Source organism: Rhamphochromis sp. 'chilingali', assembly GCF_963969265.1.
Source record: "Rhamphochromis sp. 'chilingali' genome assembly, chromosome: 10".
In the NCBI taxonomy this organism is placed as follows: Eukaryota; Metazoa; Chordata; class Actinopteri; order Cichliformes; family Cichlidae; genus Rhamphochromis; species Rhamphochromis sp. 'chilingali'.
In genome coordinates this window covers 16093371-16110411 of record NC_137937.1, presented here as the reverse complement: position 1 = coordinate 16110411, position 17041 = coordinate 16093371, and the positions used below count along the sequence as shown (strand labels likewise).

Below are 17041 nucleotides of genomic sequence, written 5' to 3'. Positions count from 1 at the left end.
CATTGACTCGTGGATAACTTTGATACTTTGCATTACGCACCTCATACTAAGCCAGGATAACAAAGGCAAAACATGAAATTCATCCTTAAGCTTATCATCACACGTTACAAGTGTTATAACATATAGACGGGACGATCCCGACATGCACACCCTGTCCTCTCATTGGCTGCTCAAGACCTCTGCCGTCAGGTGGTGTTTGGCACTGGCAGAGGACAAATACCCGACTCGATCCCGCTGTATCTCACTGCTGCACCGCGACTTACATGGAGAAGAAATGGCGAACTCCGACCGAGCCGACACTGCAATAGCCTTCGTCTACAGGGGCACGTTTGTCCACTCGACTCAGCAAACGGCGCTACAGATCCTGAAAGATGCGCTCCTGGGAGTGGATGCACAGGGAAAGGTTTGTGGAATTCCAGAATACATTGTTTGCGTTTTACATTTGATAAATATCTTGATGACTATTTTTAACTGACAAAGGGGTAAATCAGGCTTCAGGGCGTAAATCTGGTATAACAGGCTAGGCTATTTTAATTTTCTCATATAATTAGCTGTTGCTGAGCAACTTTGGCAGTATGGCCAACAGTAAACCCCCTGGTACAGAACACTTTATATTATAAATAGACGCCTACAGTGCACCTGCCTGATTACAACGTGTCTAATAAAAAAAAAAAAGATATATAACTTTTAATATGAATTTTTTTTAATCCATAATAGATTCTGGTCTCGGTTGTTGTGGACAAAGGAATATGTTTGTAAACTGTTGATGAAAATACATTTTAAGCAAACGTATTAAAAATATACAGCTGTCTATTTTCTTCCAAAGCCTCCCCCTAAGCTCTCAGTTCTCTCAGCTTGCTTAATTACAAACACCTTTCTGCATGTATGCTTTTAACCCCGGTCTAATTTACATTCTGCGGTCAGATTGCTTTTATTAGGGAAGGCAAGGAGTTAGAAAAACTGTCCCAGACCTTTGGATTCAAAACATCTGACATCACTCAGCTGGCACAACAGTAAGTTTATTATATAATCTTGATGTCATTATAGTAAATCAGAGCTTGTTTGCATTATATTGTCACACATATAGATATAAAGAAAATGGATGGATAGATGGATGCTCATCTTGTATTGGAAGAAAGTGATTTCTTTCATATGTCATAAAGCAGTTTTTTTTGGCTTGCTTCATTCTAGTGAGTTCTTCATGCCAGGACTTGTAGATACCCACATCCATGCATCACAGTACAGCTACGCTGGCACCGCATTGGACATGCCGTTACTGCAGTGGCTTAATGCTTACACCTTTCCTGTGGAGTCATGCTTCAAGGACTTGGAGTTCGCCCGCAAGGTCTACACTCAAATAGTGGTGAGTTTGCCAACATCAAGAGACAAGTGACTTTGGACACTTATTTCTTGATGTGAAACTTTGAACATTTGCATCAGTTCAAAGTTGTTGATTAAAGACATTCAACAAGCCAAAAAAGAAATCGGATTGTGACTCAGCCTGTGAGTTAAGGGTCTCAGAAGTGTTGATTTGGTCTTAATCCTGTGATATGATCCCTGTGCTTTACAGAGAAGAACTCTGAGAAATGGAACAACGACTGCATGCTACTTTGCTACGATTCACACTGAAGCTTCTCTTTTGCTGGGCCAGATTGCAAGTAAGATGTCTTATACTAAAACACATGCACAAACACACACTTTGAGCTGAATGTTTATTTTGAAGCATTACAGTAGGCCTCTTAATTCTTTAAATGTATATCACATTTGTTTTTTATGTGTAATAAGCTACGATGATATTTTTAAATTTTCCATAATTTAAGATGACAAGATAAGGAAGCGGACTTTACTGAAGGCTGTGCTAATAATATAAAAGTGCCTAAAAATCATCAGAATACTAGTTTGTCTCACTTCTTTACAATCATCATCATGTGCAGTATGTTATGATGCTTTGACTCAGACTCAGTTATTTAATTTTTTTCTTGCCTTTCTTCACTCTAACGATATGTTTCATAAACACTGCAGAGAAATGGTCCTTCACCTTTATACCCTAGCTTTATCTTGTTCCTGTCATATTATATAACACTGAACACACACGCACATGAATTTGTAATGATGTAACCCCAACGCATCAAACCCTGTTATTGGCAACTTTACAGAGTCATTTTGTGCAATCAGGGGCATTGAACTCTTAACTTTGAACTCTGAACTGTTGAACAGAGGCATGTGCTTGTGTATAGGCAAGTTGGAGTATTTCCAAACCGTACATTTAACATGAGAAAAGCTTAAGAATATACTTGCAACAAACCAATTTGTTCAGTCCAGGTTCAAGCTCGGATACAGCGATATAGTTTTTCCGACAGATCAGACACAAAATGTTTTATCATAGCTGGACCACATAATTTTAGAGTTATGAAACCACACCTGACAACAGAGGTGTAGATCTGAGATTTGTAGTGACTAGCCTATCAAGCTACACCCTAAAGCATGCCACAATGTGTAATATTGTTCTCCGTAATTGAGAGGGCCATTTATTAAAAGAACATCATGTTCTGTTGTATGGGCTTGAAACTTGTGATCGAGAACATAAACAAACTAGGCAAATGTTTACTGAGGTCATATATCAAGTGAGCAGTAGCGTCATCATCCCATAGAAGTCATTCACTTCACTTTACAGGGGGAAATAGAAATTTTTCCATCTTATATGCACAGATAATAAACAAGCAAAGACGAGACACACCTAGAAAGCTTAAATCACGTGTGGGCATGTCCATGGATGAAAAATAATGCAGCTGTCTAACGATGGGATGTAAAAGAAAGTGCAGTTTTTCAACCGTCTTACATCCTAACTTCTGTAACCTGATCACCTGAGGATTTTACAGCACAATAATCTGTTTAACAAAGCATTTTTTAATGGTTGCAAACAGTACATCTCTGGGATAAACTCAGCCTGGTAGCAGGAGTATTCCTAATTATTTCACTTAGCTGCCTCCGTATCAGGCCTCTGGTGTCGTGCTAACTGAACGACTGACCTAAACTATCTTTAGTCCTATCAAAACAAAAAGCCATATTATTGCAAGCGGTGCTGCTGAACCTGTTTAGCACTAAAATGCACTAACTTCCACATTACACAATATTTATTTAGAAAATGGCTCTGCGTGCATTTATATCAGATGACTGGCATAAGGAGTTAGAACAAGATTTTACTCTGACATGTGTAGGGCCTTTCAAGGACACACAGGTGACATTACGGAGGCTGTTTATTATATGTGAGCATCGCAACTGCACAAATACTCTTCATTTAACATGAGTTGACAATGACTGAGCTTTGTCCTCAAAAATCTAATTAAATCAAATACTCAGTAACAGCTTTGAAAGGATGAATGTTTACTTATGTTCCTGTTTACTCACTGATGCCTTTCTTGCAGATGACTTTGGACAGCGTGCTTTGGTTGGCAAGGTGTGCATGGACAGGAACGATTGTGTGAAACATTACAAAGAGACCTTGCAGGACTCTCAAGACGAGACCTGTCGGTAGGTATTAGATGCTTAATACCGTAAAGCAGATGTTGTGTTACAATGTTCTTTCAATGTAAAGATATTCCATGACAGAACAGGTTTGGTTACTTTGTAATTATTTAGTCTGGATCGTAAAAGAGGCAGTTAAGCTTTAAGCCTTTATGTCAGAGACCCTGATACAGATTTTTCCAGATTGATGCCAAATGTGTTACAAATTTTTTTTTTTTGTGGGAGTTAATCTGATATCATAGACAGACATGTCAACACTATATGGTAAAAAGAAATACTTTTTCAGTAGTGGAAAAGAACAGTGAAGGTATCACCTGTTTGGTTGTAATTGTGGTCAAAAGTCAACATAAACTCATGGGCTTGGCTGCCATGGTCTTTTTTTAACTGATTGTTTTCTGTGGTGGAATGATTGTACAGCACACATCTTTGATGAGTGTAAAAGCCAAGAATAGGTTCCAAAAGTTTAGATTTACATGGGATTTTCAGTAATCAACACAGCGTCAAAATATTACATACGGTTTCAAATATATAAATACACTTAGCAAGTTGCACCTCAACCATAGTCTTCTGGCATGATTCTGGCTGAATATTTGACCAACTGGTAGAGTTCCTGTGTTTCCTGCACAAACTCTGCTTTTGAGCGTAGTCCACAAATTCTCAATGGGGTTGAGGTCGGAGCTTTAAGAAAACCAGAACCTTAATGTAAGGGATGCTCCCTTATGGCATAACCTTGAATCTAATTCTACTTAGGATCTTTCCCTGAATTAAAATTTTAAGGTCCCAATTTAACAGAATCACACATGAAAACAAAATATATGACATTAAATCACACAAATATGCCAGTTGTGCTTCAGTACACATGATTACCAGCAGATCTGTTCTCAGCACAAGTTTCAGTTGCAAAAATAGATAATTTTTGATATCAGTAAATGTATCTGCCACAGATAAATAAACTACATTGTTAATTTGCTCTCTGAAGGTTCATTAAAGAGCTTCTGGAGAAAAAGGTAAGATTCTTTAATACAATAAACAGGACTTTTCAAAGATATTAGAAAAAATACGTTTTCTGATTGTCTCTCCTTCCGTCCTCTGAGGGCAGTACCCTTTAGTGAAGCCTGTGGTGACTCCCCGTTTCGCTCCATCCTGCACAGGAGCGTTGCTCGAGCAGCTGGGAGAAATCGCTAAAAATAACAACCTGCACATTCAGGTGAGTCAAACTAGGCTATGTCTGCAGGAGACTTGTATTCCAAAGAGACAATGTAATGTTGGGACGATGAGGTAAAATGCACACATACATGTTTGGCGTAATGCAGCAACTGTGCTGCCACTCAATCTGAATGCTAGAGCTTTTGTCAGAGGTTTTCTTAAGCTATCACTTGAATATCTGATGTGTTTCTTCATTGTCAGAGTCATATCAGTGAAACTCATGAGGAAGTAAAGCTTGTAAAGGAGCTGTTTCCCGAATCAGAGTCTTACACAGATGTCTATCGCAAACACAACCTGCTAACTGACAAGGTTAGTACACTCCTGCCTGCACACAATCAGACATTTTTTACACAAAACATTATATAAATACTTACAACCACTGACACTATTAATGATGGGGTGATTCACAGACAGTGATGGCCCACGGGTGCCACCTCAGTGATGAAGAGTTGGCTCTGTTCAGAGAGACTGGAGCCTCTTTGTCCCACTGTCCCAATTCCAACTTTTCGTAAGTACTTTATGGTTTCTAGAACCATATCTGACCAAGAGCCATGAAATAAAGTCTATGAAGTTTTACATAATGAATGAGTTTGATTGTCATCTCTCTCTCTCACCATCTATCCAGGTTGTGCAGTGGAGTGTTAAATGTCCGCAACGTCCTGAAACACAAAGTAAAGTTGGGGCTGGGAACAGGTGGGAGAGCAGAGCAAGTGTGAACACAGTTTTAATTTTGCAAACAGACCAATTCACACCATAAGGAAGTCATAAAATGATGTGTGATGATTAAGCTTTTGTAAACTCTGGCCCACACTAGTGCACATTGTTATTAATTAACTAATCTTCAGCAACAATCACTTTAAAGTTTTATTATACAACTGGGAGGTTCAGAATCCAGCTCAGCTTAAAGGTGTGAAGTTAAGCTCAAAGTTGATAAAACTTTTGATTTAATAGATGCTTTTGCTGCAGCACGAAGTGGTGGGGAATAATAAGGAAAAGATCCAGGAATCAGTGATGTCACACACTAACACTAGAATGGTGCCACAGCAAATGTTCAAAACGTTTTTACGATTATAGGGAAAACCTGACAACGCCGTCCTGGAAATCCTGACAAACCAAGTGGCTGCTTTTCATATTTTTTCATTGCCCTGTCCTGTCTGTGTCTGTGGTGCTGTACCAGATGTGGCTGGAGGCTACTCCGCCTCTATGCTCGATGCTGTGAGGAGAGCTCTGGATGCATCTAAAGTCTTGACCATCCAGGACCCAAAATACAAAACACTCAGTTTTGAGGAGGTGTTCAGAATAGCCACACTGGGAGGCAGTCAGGGTAAGCCATTCAAAACTAGAAGTTCTTTAGTAAACATTATGATTAGCACTATTATGATAACAGAAATAGTAATAGGCATGTGCTCAGTAGCTATGGAGTCATATATCTCATCTTTTTGATGAACTAACTGTCCCCACATTAAGAAACTGTTTATTTATTATGCCTGTCTTTCTGTAGCCTTGTCCTTAGATGACCAAACAGGGAACTTTGAAGTTGGCAAAGACTTTGATGCCCTGAGGATTAATGTAGCTGCTGAGGGTGGGCCTATCGATCTCATCCAGGACGAGGAACCAAAGGTTGGTCTAAATTGGTTGAAATGAATGAATTAAAGCAAAACAAACTAACTAAATAAACTCTAATTGGAGTCTCACAATAATCTATAATATCTTGAATTTCAGATTCTTTTGGAAAAATTCTTGAATTTGGGTGAGTGTCACTTTCTTTTTGCTCCAGAAAATCTCAGTTTAATGTGACTTTGATGTGTTACGAGTAGGGATGTGTATCGTTTACGTTTTATCCGATACCGGTGCCAAACCGGTACTTTTGAAACGGTGCCGGTGCTTAAAGAATGGAGAACACAAAATTGGTCCAAAAACCTCTCATGTTCAGCTGTTTTTTTGTTTTTTTTTGTTTTTTTTTTGTAAAAAGATAACAATGTGTGCCTTTTCTGCAGCTATGGGGCATATATGGTGTCACTCTTGGCTGGAAGCAGTGCTTAATCAATGGAAAAAACACAAACTTTGTCCAAAAACTTCTCGTGTTTAACTGTTTTCCACTTTTTCTTTGGTCATTTTAGCCTTTTTGGCCAGGGTGAAGGGAGTATCTGCCATCAAACAAGAAGACAGCTGCATGTAGCTATGATGGTGTTTGCTAGTTCACCTTACGTGCATTAATGTAATAACGTGGTTAGCCTACTCAGCGTAAATTACACACGAACAACATGAAGCTACTCACGCAGAGAAGAACGGCTGCTGCTGCCATCATCATCCGTCATCATTTCTGCTACACTGGCAGGGCTAGGGGCCAGGACTCTACTCTTCGGGTTCTCTGGGGATGTTGCAAACTCCGAATCCGATAACAGGCACCACACCCGCAGTAGATGTGCACGGTGTGAGGTCTCACAGCAAGCTATCAAATACGGCGCATTTCTCGGCTTTTAAAAAAAAACGCTATGCGTCGCCAGGTGTTTCATCGGATTTGAGGTGTTACCTCCTTTGACAGTATCACAGTATCAGCTTAAAGCACTTGTTGCAGGCTGCTGAGTTTGCATATTTTGCTGTGAAGTACAGACAGACTTTGACCGCTTCGCCTTGGGCATTTTTAATCTGTAGCTCTGCTCTAAAAGAACGTACGTACCTGGACCTGCCTACTATCCTCGGAAACGTAAAATGATTGGCTAGAATCTAAAGTGTTTCACAGCTCAGGAAAAAAAGCACCGAAATGTTCGCTGCTTTTCGGTCTGGTTACTACCGTTTATGTCAGATGGCACCGGATACCGGTACCCATCCCTAGTTACGAGCCATTTGCTTTATGCTTATCTCCCTTTCTTTTTCTGTGTCAGGTGATGATCGTAACATCGTGGAGGTGTTTGTAGCTGGCAGGAGGGTGGTGCCGATCACAGAATAAATACAACTGTACCTGTCTCACAGCCTAAAATACAGGTCCAGGATATCCAACACGACAGAAATCAACCCTGTGCCTGCAAAAGAGACAAAATTGAATTAATCAGAGCATAAAACAGAGACTGTATTTCAATTCACACAAGCCCAGTGGTAACCTGAGCTGGAATACAGTCTGCTGCATGAGTCTTTAAACATAACTGCTACATTGTAAAAAGGAGAATAAGGGATTTAATAACTGAACTTTGCACTTTTTTAGACGGTTGTTGCCAGAAGAGAGCCAGGTGTGTGTCATTTTTGCCTACTACTAATGCACCACCACTCTCTGATTAACAAAGCACTTTTTTAAATCTTCCATTTGTTCACAAAGTCATCATGCTTATTATTTAAACTTCTTCCTTAAATTTTTTTTTTTTTTTTAAATCCTGGAGAAGTTTTAAATACTAGTTTTCTATTGCGGGTTGATGTTTCAGTGTCACAATTGTCCACGAAGTTTTGTGCTTGTGATTTAAAGATGCTCAGTGTGCCACTGCAGTGCCTGACCCGATTATCTTCAGTGGTTGATGCTCCAATTTTTAATGCTTGTGCAGCTAAAGCATCCTTTGTGATCCAAAAACTGGAACTGACTCTACTTCTGATTATAAAATACCAAATAGCACATGATTATACAACCCCAATTCCAAAAATCCTCATCCCCTCTTCTTTTAGCAGCAATCCATAAACGTTTAGAAAGTGAGGAGACAGATTTCTGGACTTCTTGAGGAAGAATGTTGTCATATATTGGCCTGAGCATTGTAGCTCCTCAACAGTCCTGGGTCTTCTTTGCTGTATTTTCCATTTCATAATATGCCTGTACTGCAGGCAGGCCACCACCCAGATTCTTCTACTATGAAACCATGCTGTTTCTTTTTAGTACCACTTACCTTTCCAGCCTTTTCTTGTCCTCTGCTCACTGTTTTGAGACGTGCTGCTGATGTCATATTCATAATCAACCAAGATTTATTCATAAAATCGTACATTTTCTCATTTTAAACATTTGATATGTTTTCTGTATTTTATTGTAATTTAAATATGGGTTTTTACATAGAGTCCCATCTTTTTGGGAACTGGGGTTTTGCTGCTTAATAGAAAGCTCTTAACTGAGGTCTTACATTTTAAATTGTGAGACTTTTTCTATACATATATACGATAAAATGAAACATTTCCAAACTTTTTTGTTACTAACTTACCTGGTGGTCATACAAATCCATAGTCAGCTTTAATTCACTGAGAATATTTTCAGTGTGTCAGTGCTGCCAGTTATAGTTCAAACAGACTATGTATAGGTTACTGTAACAGACTTTTTCAGCTGTTAGGGAATGAAGAGAATAATAATTTGAACTTATTGCATAATATGTATTAGCTTTAATACTTGTATTTAAGACAAGTCTAATTTTTTTAACTGCTAATTTTTTATCGCACTGTAATAAAAGTCAAGTCTTGCAAACTTGCTCGTCTTTGATGTGTGACATCATCTGTGATTGAAATAAAGAATGACGCCAAGATTGTATTGATTTCTTTTGATATTTAATTTGCAGTTATCAATTTATTTTTTGTGGAATAAAAAAAAATACACACTGGCCCTTCTTTCCAGCAAAACAGGCAGCTTACACATCCTTCAATTAGCAATTTTATACAGTCTGGGAGAGACAGCCTGGAGACATGAAGCTGGCTGTAGTGGCATGTCCTACTGACATCAAGGCTTCTTCTCTTTTTTTTTTTTTTTTAAAACGTCCCATAAAACAGAAGATGTCACGCTAAAATTCACAGCCACTCGTGGGAGAAAACGGTAGTCGGAACAGTTACAGTATAAAAGCATCATAAAGCACTTTTATCTGAAAAAAAAGTAAACAAAACAAAACAGAAACAGCGTTTTTATTTCACCCATTGTAAACATACAACAAAACAGCAATACAATTAACTTGATGAGGTGGTGTTGTGTTATTTGTGAATGATTTGTTGAAAAGAGCAAAATCTTTCAGCCCATAAACTGAGCAACTTTCTTCAACTGAGCTAATAGCTGCAAGCAAAGTAGCAGAGATGCTCTCACATGCCTACCCTCAAGTTAAAAAAGTTCATGTCTAAAAAAAAGACTTCTATTTAACTTAGTTTCACTTCATATTTTTCCACTTGGTTGTCTGCACTCCACCCACAGTGGCGCTGTCTAAACATGTGTCTCTAAACCAAATGGAATATTTCCCAGAGTGAGAATGAGTCTGAATAAGACTTTTTTCCTGCTGTGCATGTAAAAGTGACACTTTGGATGGTCCTGATTCTACAGACAGTTTCTCAGGTTTATGTGTGAAAAAGACTTTAGTGATTGTTTTGAACGGTGCATGCTCAGGTATCCTGTTCATGGCTTAAACTGGCACAATTAATTCTATTGATTTAATTGAAATAAATGTAGGCCTATAACCTCCTGTTGACTAATCCATGAGGTACACCAGTGAACACGGAAGCCCAGTTGCCCAAATCTTTTAACAGATTTACAGCTTACAACCATAACACCTGAGCACACCTGATCTCATCAATCTGATCTCAGGGGCTGGGCAGCATCAGGCCTGTTTAGTACTTGAATGGGACCCCACCTCAGAAACCAGGTACTGTAAGGTTGGAGGGCGGCTCACGTGGTGGAGCGTGTCATCCACCAGTCTGAAAGCTGATCTTGAAGCATTCTGGGTAAAATATTGAACCTTGCTTCATTTGTGTGCGAATGTTAGATAAATGGACTTCTATGGAGCTTTTGTACTCTAGCTGACCATTTAAAGTGCTTTTTACTACAAGCCTCAGTCACCCAGTCACACACACGTTCATACAAGTGCTTTTTTCGATATCTAAGTGCAGACACACTCAGGCAAAAGTGCTTAGGTATATAGATAAAATATATACATGTGTGACTGTGTGAATGAGACTTGTAGCAGAAAGCTTTTGAGCGCTCACATTGTGTAGAAAGACAAGCGGAAGTTCAATTATTTATCTTAATTGCCTACATCGATATTTACTCCTCTCAATCGTAGACTCAGTCCTACTATTGTCTTGCAGCACCATCGTGTGGTACAAAGTGGTATTACATAAAGTATTCGTATTTTGCGTCGTGGCATTGCAACATAAGTAAATGTTGGAAGGTTGTAAACCTTTTTAATTAACAACAAGTATCTTAAACACAGTTCAAGATTCATTTATAAGATTCACGAATATCAGCATTTAAAGTTACTTTACAGGCACATAATTAAAAGACTTTTCCTGAGAGTAATACAGAACGCCTTAATTAATGATTAGTATTACATTCATAGACAATTTGCTTGCAGATAAGATAACAAAAGTGATAATAATCAGTTAATTTGCATTTATAACATTTTTTTCCGAAACTTCACACTGACCTTGAACGTAACTTGACGTTCAGTGACACTCGGTCCCTCCCTAAGTTTTTCAGAAAGCCCTACCGGGTTACCAGTGAAGTCTCGAGCACTGCTTTTTTTCCGCTGGACTTTCAGACCGGGGAAGTTCACTTGAGTCAGGCAACCTGACACGAAGTGCTCCTGGGAGACACAACTCAGGGAAAAATGTTCCATATGACGAGCGTCCAGTCAGGAAGTGTTGAAAGCGTCAGAGCAAGGCACAACTGTGCTTTGTTTTCGCATAACGACAAGACAGCACACTGTTACATCTGCCAGGTAGGTGTCAGTGCACTGGAAACTATTCTAAACAATACATTCTGCTCCTTTCAATCTTTCCGTAACTACAAAGGCGAGTTAGTTAGACAGCAGCACTGATAGTTAACAGTTTACTGTATCAGAATCAGAATCAGAATACTTTATTGATCCCTGGGGGAAATTATTTTTTGTTACAGTGCTCCATTTTAAACCAACATTAAGACAAGACAGACAATACGCTAACTAAGAATAGTACAATATATACATACATATATATACACATACATACATACATACATACATACATAAGTCACTTATAAATAAATATTTGGAAAAGAAACATGTGTAGCTGTAGCAGCAAACAGTGTGTTAAGTGGATGCGTTGTACAGGGAGATGGCCACAGGCAGGAATGATTTCCTGTGTCGTTCAGTGGTGCTTTTCGGTAATCTCAGTCTCTCACTGAACGAGCTCCTGTGACTGACCAACATGTCATGGAGTGGGTGGGAGGTGTTATCCAACATTGTCTTTATCTTGGACAGCATCCGCCTCTCCGACACCACCTTGAGGGAGTCCAGCTCCATCCCCACAACATTGCTGGCCTTACGGATCAGTTTATTGAGTCTGTTGGCATCTGCGACCCTCAGCCTGCTCCCCCAGCATGCAACAGCATAGAGGATCGCACTGGCCACAACAGACTCATAGAAAATCCTCAGCATTTTCCGGCAGATGTTGAAGGACCTCAGTCGCCTCAAAAAATAGAGACGACTCTGGCCCTTCCTGTAAAGTGCTGTGGTGTTTTTAGCCCAGTCCAGTTTATTGTCAATGTGTGCTCCAAGGTATTTATAGTCCTCCACAATGTCAACACTGACCCCCTGGATTGAAACAGGGGTCAAGTGTTTCCTGGTCTTCCTGAAGTCCACGATCAGTTCCTTGGTCTTTGCCACGTTGAGCTGCAGATGATTCTGCTCACACCACGTGACAAAGGAGTCGACCACAGCCCGGTACTCTGTCTCATCATCCCTGCTGATGCATCCAACCACCGCAGAGTCATCAGAAAACTTCTGAAGATGGCAGGTCTCTGTGCAGTGGCTGAAGTCTGTGGTGTAGAGGGTGAAGAGGAAGGGGGAGAGGACAGTCCCCTGTGGTGCCCCTGTGTTGCTAATCACCTTGTCAGACACACACTGTGGGAGACGTACATATTGTGGTCTTCCTGTCAGGTAATCAACAATCCAGGACACCAGAGAAGTATCCACCTGCATCGCTGCTAACTTATCACCCAGGAGGGTCGGCCTGATGGTGTTGAAAGCACTGGAAAAGTCAAAAAACATGACCCTCACAGTGCTCGCCGGCTGGTCCAGATGGGTGTAGACACGATTGAGCAGGTAGATGATGGCGTCCTCTGTTCCGAGACGAGGCTGATAAGCGAACTGAAGGGGATCCAGATGTGGTCTTACTATGGGTCGCAGCTGGTCCAGGATGAGCCTTTCCAGGGTCTTCATGATGTGGGAGGTCAGTGCCACGGGCCTGTAATCCTGGGGGCCACTGGGACGAGGCGTCTTTGGTACAGGGACGAGGCATGATGTCTTCCACATCACCGGGACCCTCTGCAGACTCAGACTCAGCATAAACAGTTTATGAAAGACTCCACACAGCTGGGGGGCACAGGTCTTGAGGACAAGGGGACTCACTCCTTGGTAGCTTGGTTAACCACCCACACTCATTCACACACGAACACCAAAGTAGTTATTAACATCAGCTAGTATGTTTTAATGTTTAGATATGAACGCTGATCGGTGAGAGGAGGGGTGTGTGCACCGTGTCAGTTTTATATGTGTCTATATATGGGTTTTTTTTTTTTAACATTGTTGGTAAAATAACTTCAATCCTAATGACACCATTCAAATTACACAAGAGTTAAAACTCCTTATCAACATTATGAATTTATGAAAGAAAGCAATTTCTACTTTTAACCCTTCATCACTTGTTGCATTTGACCACTTCAGCCCTGAAGTCAGCTGAAATCCCACAATGCCCCTATTTCGGGCTTTGGCTGAACGTGGTGGGGCGAAGGCTAGACCTGGGCGCAGGAGGCAGAGAACAGGAGACTGCTGGAGGACAGATGAAGATGGTCCGGTCCTTTCACTGAGGCAGCTGTCTCTGCTAAGCCTTGCTGACAACATGAAAAAAGTGTGGGTGAAAGACTATACCGATAACTACCTGGATCAATATTCATTCAGATACATCATGGGGCCTTTCAACTTACTCAGTGAGTTAATTAAAAAATGATAACTGGAGAAATTTAAAAAAGCAGCAGCACAGATTTGATTAAATCACTATAAGTGATCCCCTGCTGTACGTGTCTTAATGATATCTTTGTGGATGTTTCTTTTTCTACTCTTTAACTCTGCCTGTAGCCAGTGAACTGGTTGAGGAGCTGACATGCCTGCTGTGCAGCAGAAAGAAGTTGTCCAGGGCAGCCCTCCACCTCCTATTGGTTCCCCAGCTTCGAGGTCTGTCTCTGGAAAGTTGTCCTGCTTTGGTCACCCCAGCCCTCTGCACTCACATTGCTGCACGCTGCCAGGTTAGAGAGAAACCACCGCTTCCATGTCCGTGTCTCATCTTTTACTCTGTCTGATTATTTATTGTGAGTCTGAATTTTCCGTGTTTTTGTCTCAGGATTTGAGGGGTCTGGATTTGTCTGGAGCCCAGCAGCTACCTTCAAAGGTCATTTCCGAAACCCTCCATGGCCTTCCTGCTTTGCGCTCCCTCTCTCTGACTGGCATGTCCTGTGACAAGCATGTAATCAGAACAATCGCTCACCGTTGCCGTTTGTTGCGGCATCTAGATGTATCCCACTGTCATTTGCTTTCCCCAGGTGCATTGCTTCCTCTTGGAGGTGGGGCTTTCTGCTCATCCTCAGGCAGTCCCTTTAAAGCTCAGAGTTCTGTTTCCACTTCCTGCTCTGATCAGTCCTCATCCTTTCCTGCAACCCTGGCTCCTCTTCCCCTCAGCAGTCTGCTGGCTCTGGATATTGGGTTTGGGGTACAAGAGGAAGAACCTGTGGCTGCTGCAGCCTACCTCCTTCTCTCGCTCCCCTCCCTGGAAAGAGTAGCCATGGAGGGCATAGAAAAGGCCTGCTGCCTCATCGAGCACAGAGAGTTCAGCCTGGCAGATGAGTTTACAAGCAGGGAAGGAGTTGCCAAGCTGGAACAGGTTTGGCAGGAAAGAAGGGACAAGGAGGGCAAGGATAATTTAAGAATGAGGAGAGAAAAAACAGCAGTGGATAGAGAAAATGAGGATGAAGAGGAGGAGGGGATATCATGGGAGGAGTATAGGAGTGGGAGTGAGGAAGATACAAGTAGAGATGAAGGGCCGCCTTGCTCTCAGAGGCAGTCAGGGCAAAAAAGGACACATCGGTCACAGTCAGACTTTGCCCTGAAACTGAAGGATGTTAAGGGCTTAACCTTTGACTCTCTGGATAGTTTAGGTCGTTTATGTCCAGGCATTTGCTCCATGTCTGTGAGTGTTGACAGTAATGAAAACACTAGAGGAGGAAGCAAGGTATCTGTGTTAGCCGCGGGCCTCAAGGCCTGGTCCGGTCAGATGCAGAGACTCTCAGTCCAATTCCCAGGAAATCTGGACAACCTCCTTCCCTCTCTGTTAGTTGCAGGGTCCTCTCTGATTTCTCTTACACTTGAAGGGGTGAAAACCAACTCCTACACCAGACTCCTGCCAGTCATCAGGGCCTGTCCCAGACTCAGAGACCTGCTCATTTCTGCTGAGCCTCCTCCCTCCTTCCTACAAATAGAACATGAGGAGGATCAACAGGACAATGGAGATCTTCCACGTCTGCCTAACCTTTGCTCTCTCACACTCAGGTAAGGTTACTGCTGAGGTACTATTTATGGTATACCAGGAAGTATTGCCCGTCAGTAAAGATTCTACACTGTTTCTTTGTGTGTTCTTGTAGTAGGCTGCTCATAATGATGTTTCACATCAATCTGACATTTAATCATGCCATTAGAGGAAAATCAAGTCTATTCTTGCTGCCAGGCTTAAGAGGCCCTATTGTACAGATAACGCTGGCCTTTATAGTGTTCATATTCTTCTTTTTAAGCTTTTTTTCTGCCTCGGTAGCACCTATCTGTGTTGTGGCATATAACAAAATAAAGTGAGAGGAAGTAATTATTTGAAACTTAAGAAATGAGGCCAGAAAATTATATTTTGATAAGCAGACAAGACTTTGGCAATCTATCAAAGATCTTTCCTCATCTTCTTTGTCTCTCCCTGAAGTTTCTCCTATGAGCACAGCCAAATAAAGCCTGCCATGTTCTGGATGTCCCTGAAGACGGTCCTCAGGTGTCTCCTGACCGGTTCCCCTTTACTGGAGAAGCTCTCACTCGTCTCCCTGCCGTGCCCCTTGGACTACACTTTGCAGAGTGTGCTACGCACAGAGAACTATGAGCCGCGTGCTTCTGCAGAATCCACAGGCTCACCTCTCGTGCCGCTCGGTCGGGTACGCCACGTTGATCTGCAGCGGACAGACGTGACGATTAGAACAGTGAAGAGTTTATTACAGCAGAGCAAGAGACTGAAGTATATGGATGTGAGTTGCTGCTGGCAAATTAGTTGCTCCGAGTGGCTGGCCTGCAAGAAGTGCAGTAATGTTCAAATTGTCTGGGCATAATGAAGAGATTACCAGTGGATTCACGTACAGCAAATAAAACTACTGTGCACCTTTTATAGTGTGAGGTTCTACTATAGCTCTACGAGTTTTGGCAGGTTATCACAGGTTATTTTTGCACTGAGAGAACATATTGAAATTACACTTGATGACTTGTCTTATATAAAAAGAGTTATTACAGTAACTTGGATACATTTGAAAATGTGCTGTATAATTTATACCATGTTTTAAATCATTTGTTATTGTTTTTCAAACTTATTAGAAAGTCAATATTAATGTCTTGTCTTTTCAGTAAGCTATAAATCTTATATTAAATACCACATGAGTGGATTTGTGTATGACTTATGATTTTATATCCACTATCAATCCACTGCACATGTCCAAACTATCTCAGCCTTGCCTCTCTACCTTTGTCTCCAACCCGCTCAGCCTGTGCTGTCCCTCTGATGTACTCATTTCTAATCCTGTCAATTCTGGTCACTCCCAATGAAAACATCTCAGTGCAAACATCTCCAAACCACCCACCATAGCAGATCTCACTACCATCTTGTAAATCTTCCCGTTCACTCTTGCTGTTGCCTTTCTGTTATAAATCACTCCTGACACTCCACACTGTATGCTCTCTTTTTCACCTCTCTCTCATTGCCTTGAATATTTGACCCCAAGTAATTAAACTCGTCCTCCTACCTCTCGCATATTAAACTGTTTCCATCTCATTCATACACGTGTTGTGTCTTCGTTTCAATACCTGTCCTTAATCACCTGAACTTGCTGCACATGATCTCTGCCTGTCAGTCAATAAAAGTCATTTTCCTTACCCTGGTGTCCATCCGTGCGCACAACTCAGTATAAACCTTTGACACCTTTCTTTTTCTTTCCTAACTTCTCCCTTTAAACACGATGATTTCACATCACCTGGGGATCATTTCTTACCTAATTCCAGGAAGTAGGTGGCGGTATTGCACAATAATCCCTACATTAGACGTGGAA

General features: G+C 41.2%; 2 protein-coding genes and 1 long non-coding RNA gene across 3 annotated transcripts; 2 read left to right on the top strand and 1 right to left on the bottom strand.

Moving 5' to 3' along the window:
• Positions 1 to 274: 274 nt before the first annotated feature.
• gda (guanine deaminase) lies at positions 275 to 9111 on the top strand (the record flags this gene model as incomplete). The annotated part of the gene is made up of 14 exons (XM_080893901.1): positions 275 to 403; positions 925 to 1013; positions 1192 to 1363; positions 1571 to 1658; positions 3426 to 3531; positions 4505 to 4532; positions 4625 to 4732; positions 4933 to 5040; positions 5142 to 5239; positions 5357 to 5424; positions 5909 to 6055; positions 6233 to 6351; positions 6454 to 6481; positions 7617 to 9111. 14 exons carry the CDS (start codon positions 275 to 277, stop codon positions 7679 to 7681), a joined length of 1353 nt encoding a protein of 450 aa, XP_080750027.1. The 3' UTR covers positions 7682 to 9111.
• Positions 9112 to 9404: 293 nt separating this feature from the next.
• On the top strand, positions 9405 to 16565 carry LOC308403812 (uncharacterized protein). Its single transcript, XM_080893566.1, has 5 exons — positions 9405 to 11387; positions 13371 to 13633; positions 13782 to 13948; positions 14044 to 15245; positions 15661 to 16565. The coding sequence occupies exons 2-5, from the start codon at positions 13396 to 13398 to the stop codon at positions 16052 to 16054; spliced, it is 2001 nt and encodes a 666-aa protein (XP_080749692.1). The 5' UTR covers positions 9405 to 11387; positions 13371 to 13395; the 3' UTR covers positions 16055 to 16565.
• LOC308403813 lies at positions 15027 to 16976 on the bottom strand. The gene is made up of 3 exons (XR_013972976.1): positions 16870 to 16976; positions 15864 to 15898; positions 15027 to 15165 (listed from the first exon to the last, which is right to left on the bottom strand). It is a non-coding gene; the product is annotated as an uncharacterized lncRNA (long non-coding RNA).
• Positions 16977 to 17041: the final 65 nt, after the last annotated feature.

Coding starts and splice junctions, on each gene's coding strand:
- LOC308403812 (XM_080893566.1), top strand. CDS start 13,396: ATGCCCCTATTTCGGGCTTTGGCTGAACGTGGTGGGGCGAAGGCTAGA. Junction 13,634..13,781: donor GGGGCCTTTCAACTTACTCA/GTGAGTTAATTA, acceptor CTCTGCCTGTAG/CCAGTGAACTGGTTGAGGAG. Junction 15,246..15,660: donor CTTTGCTCTCTCACACTCAG/GTAAGGTTACTG, acceptor CTCTCCCTGAAG/TTTCTCCTATGAGCACAGCC.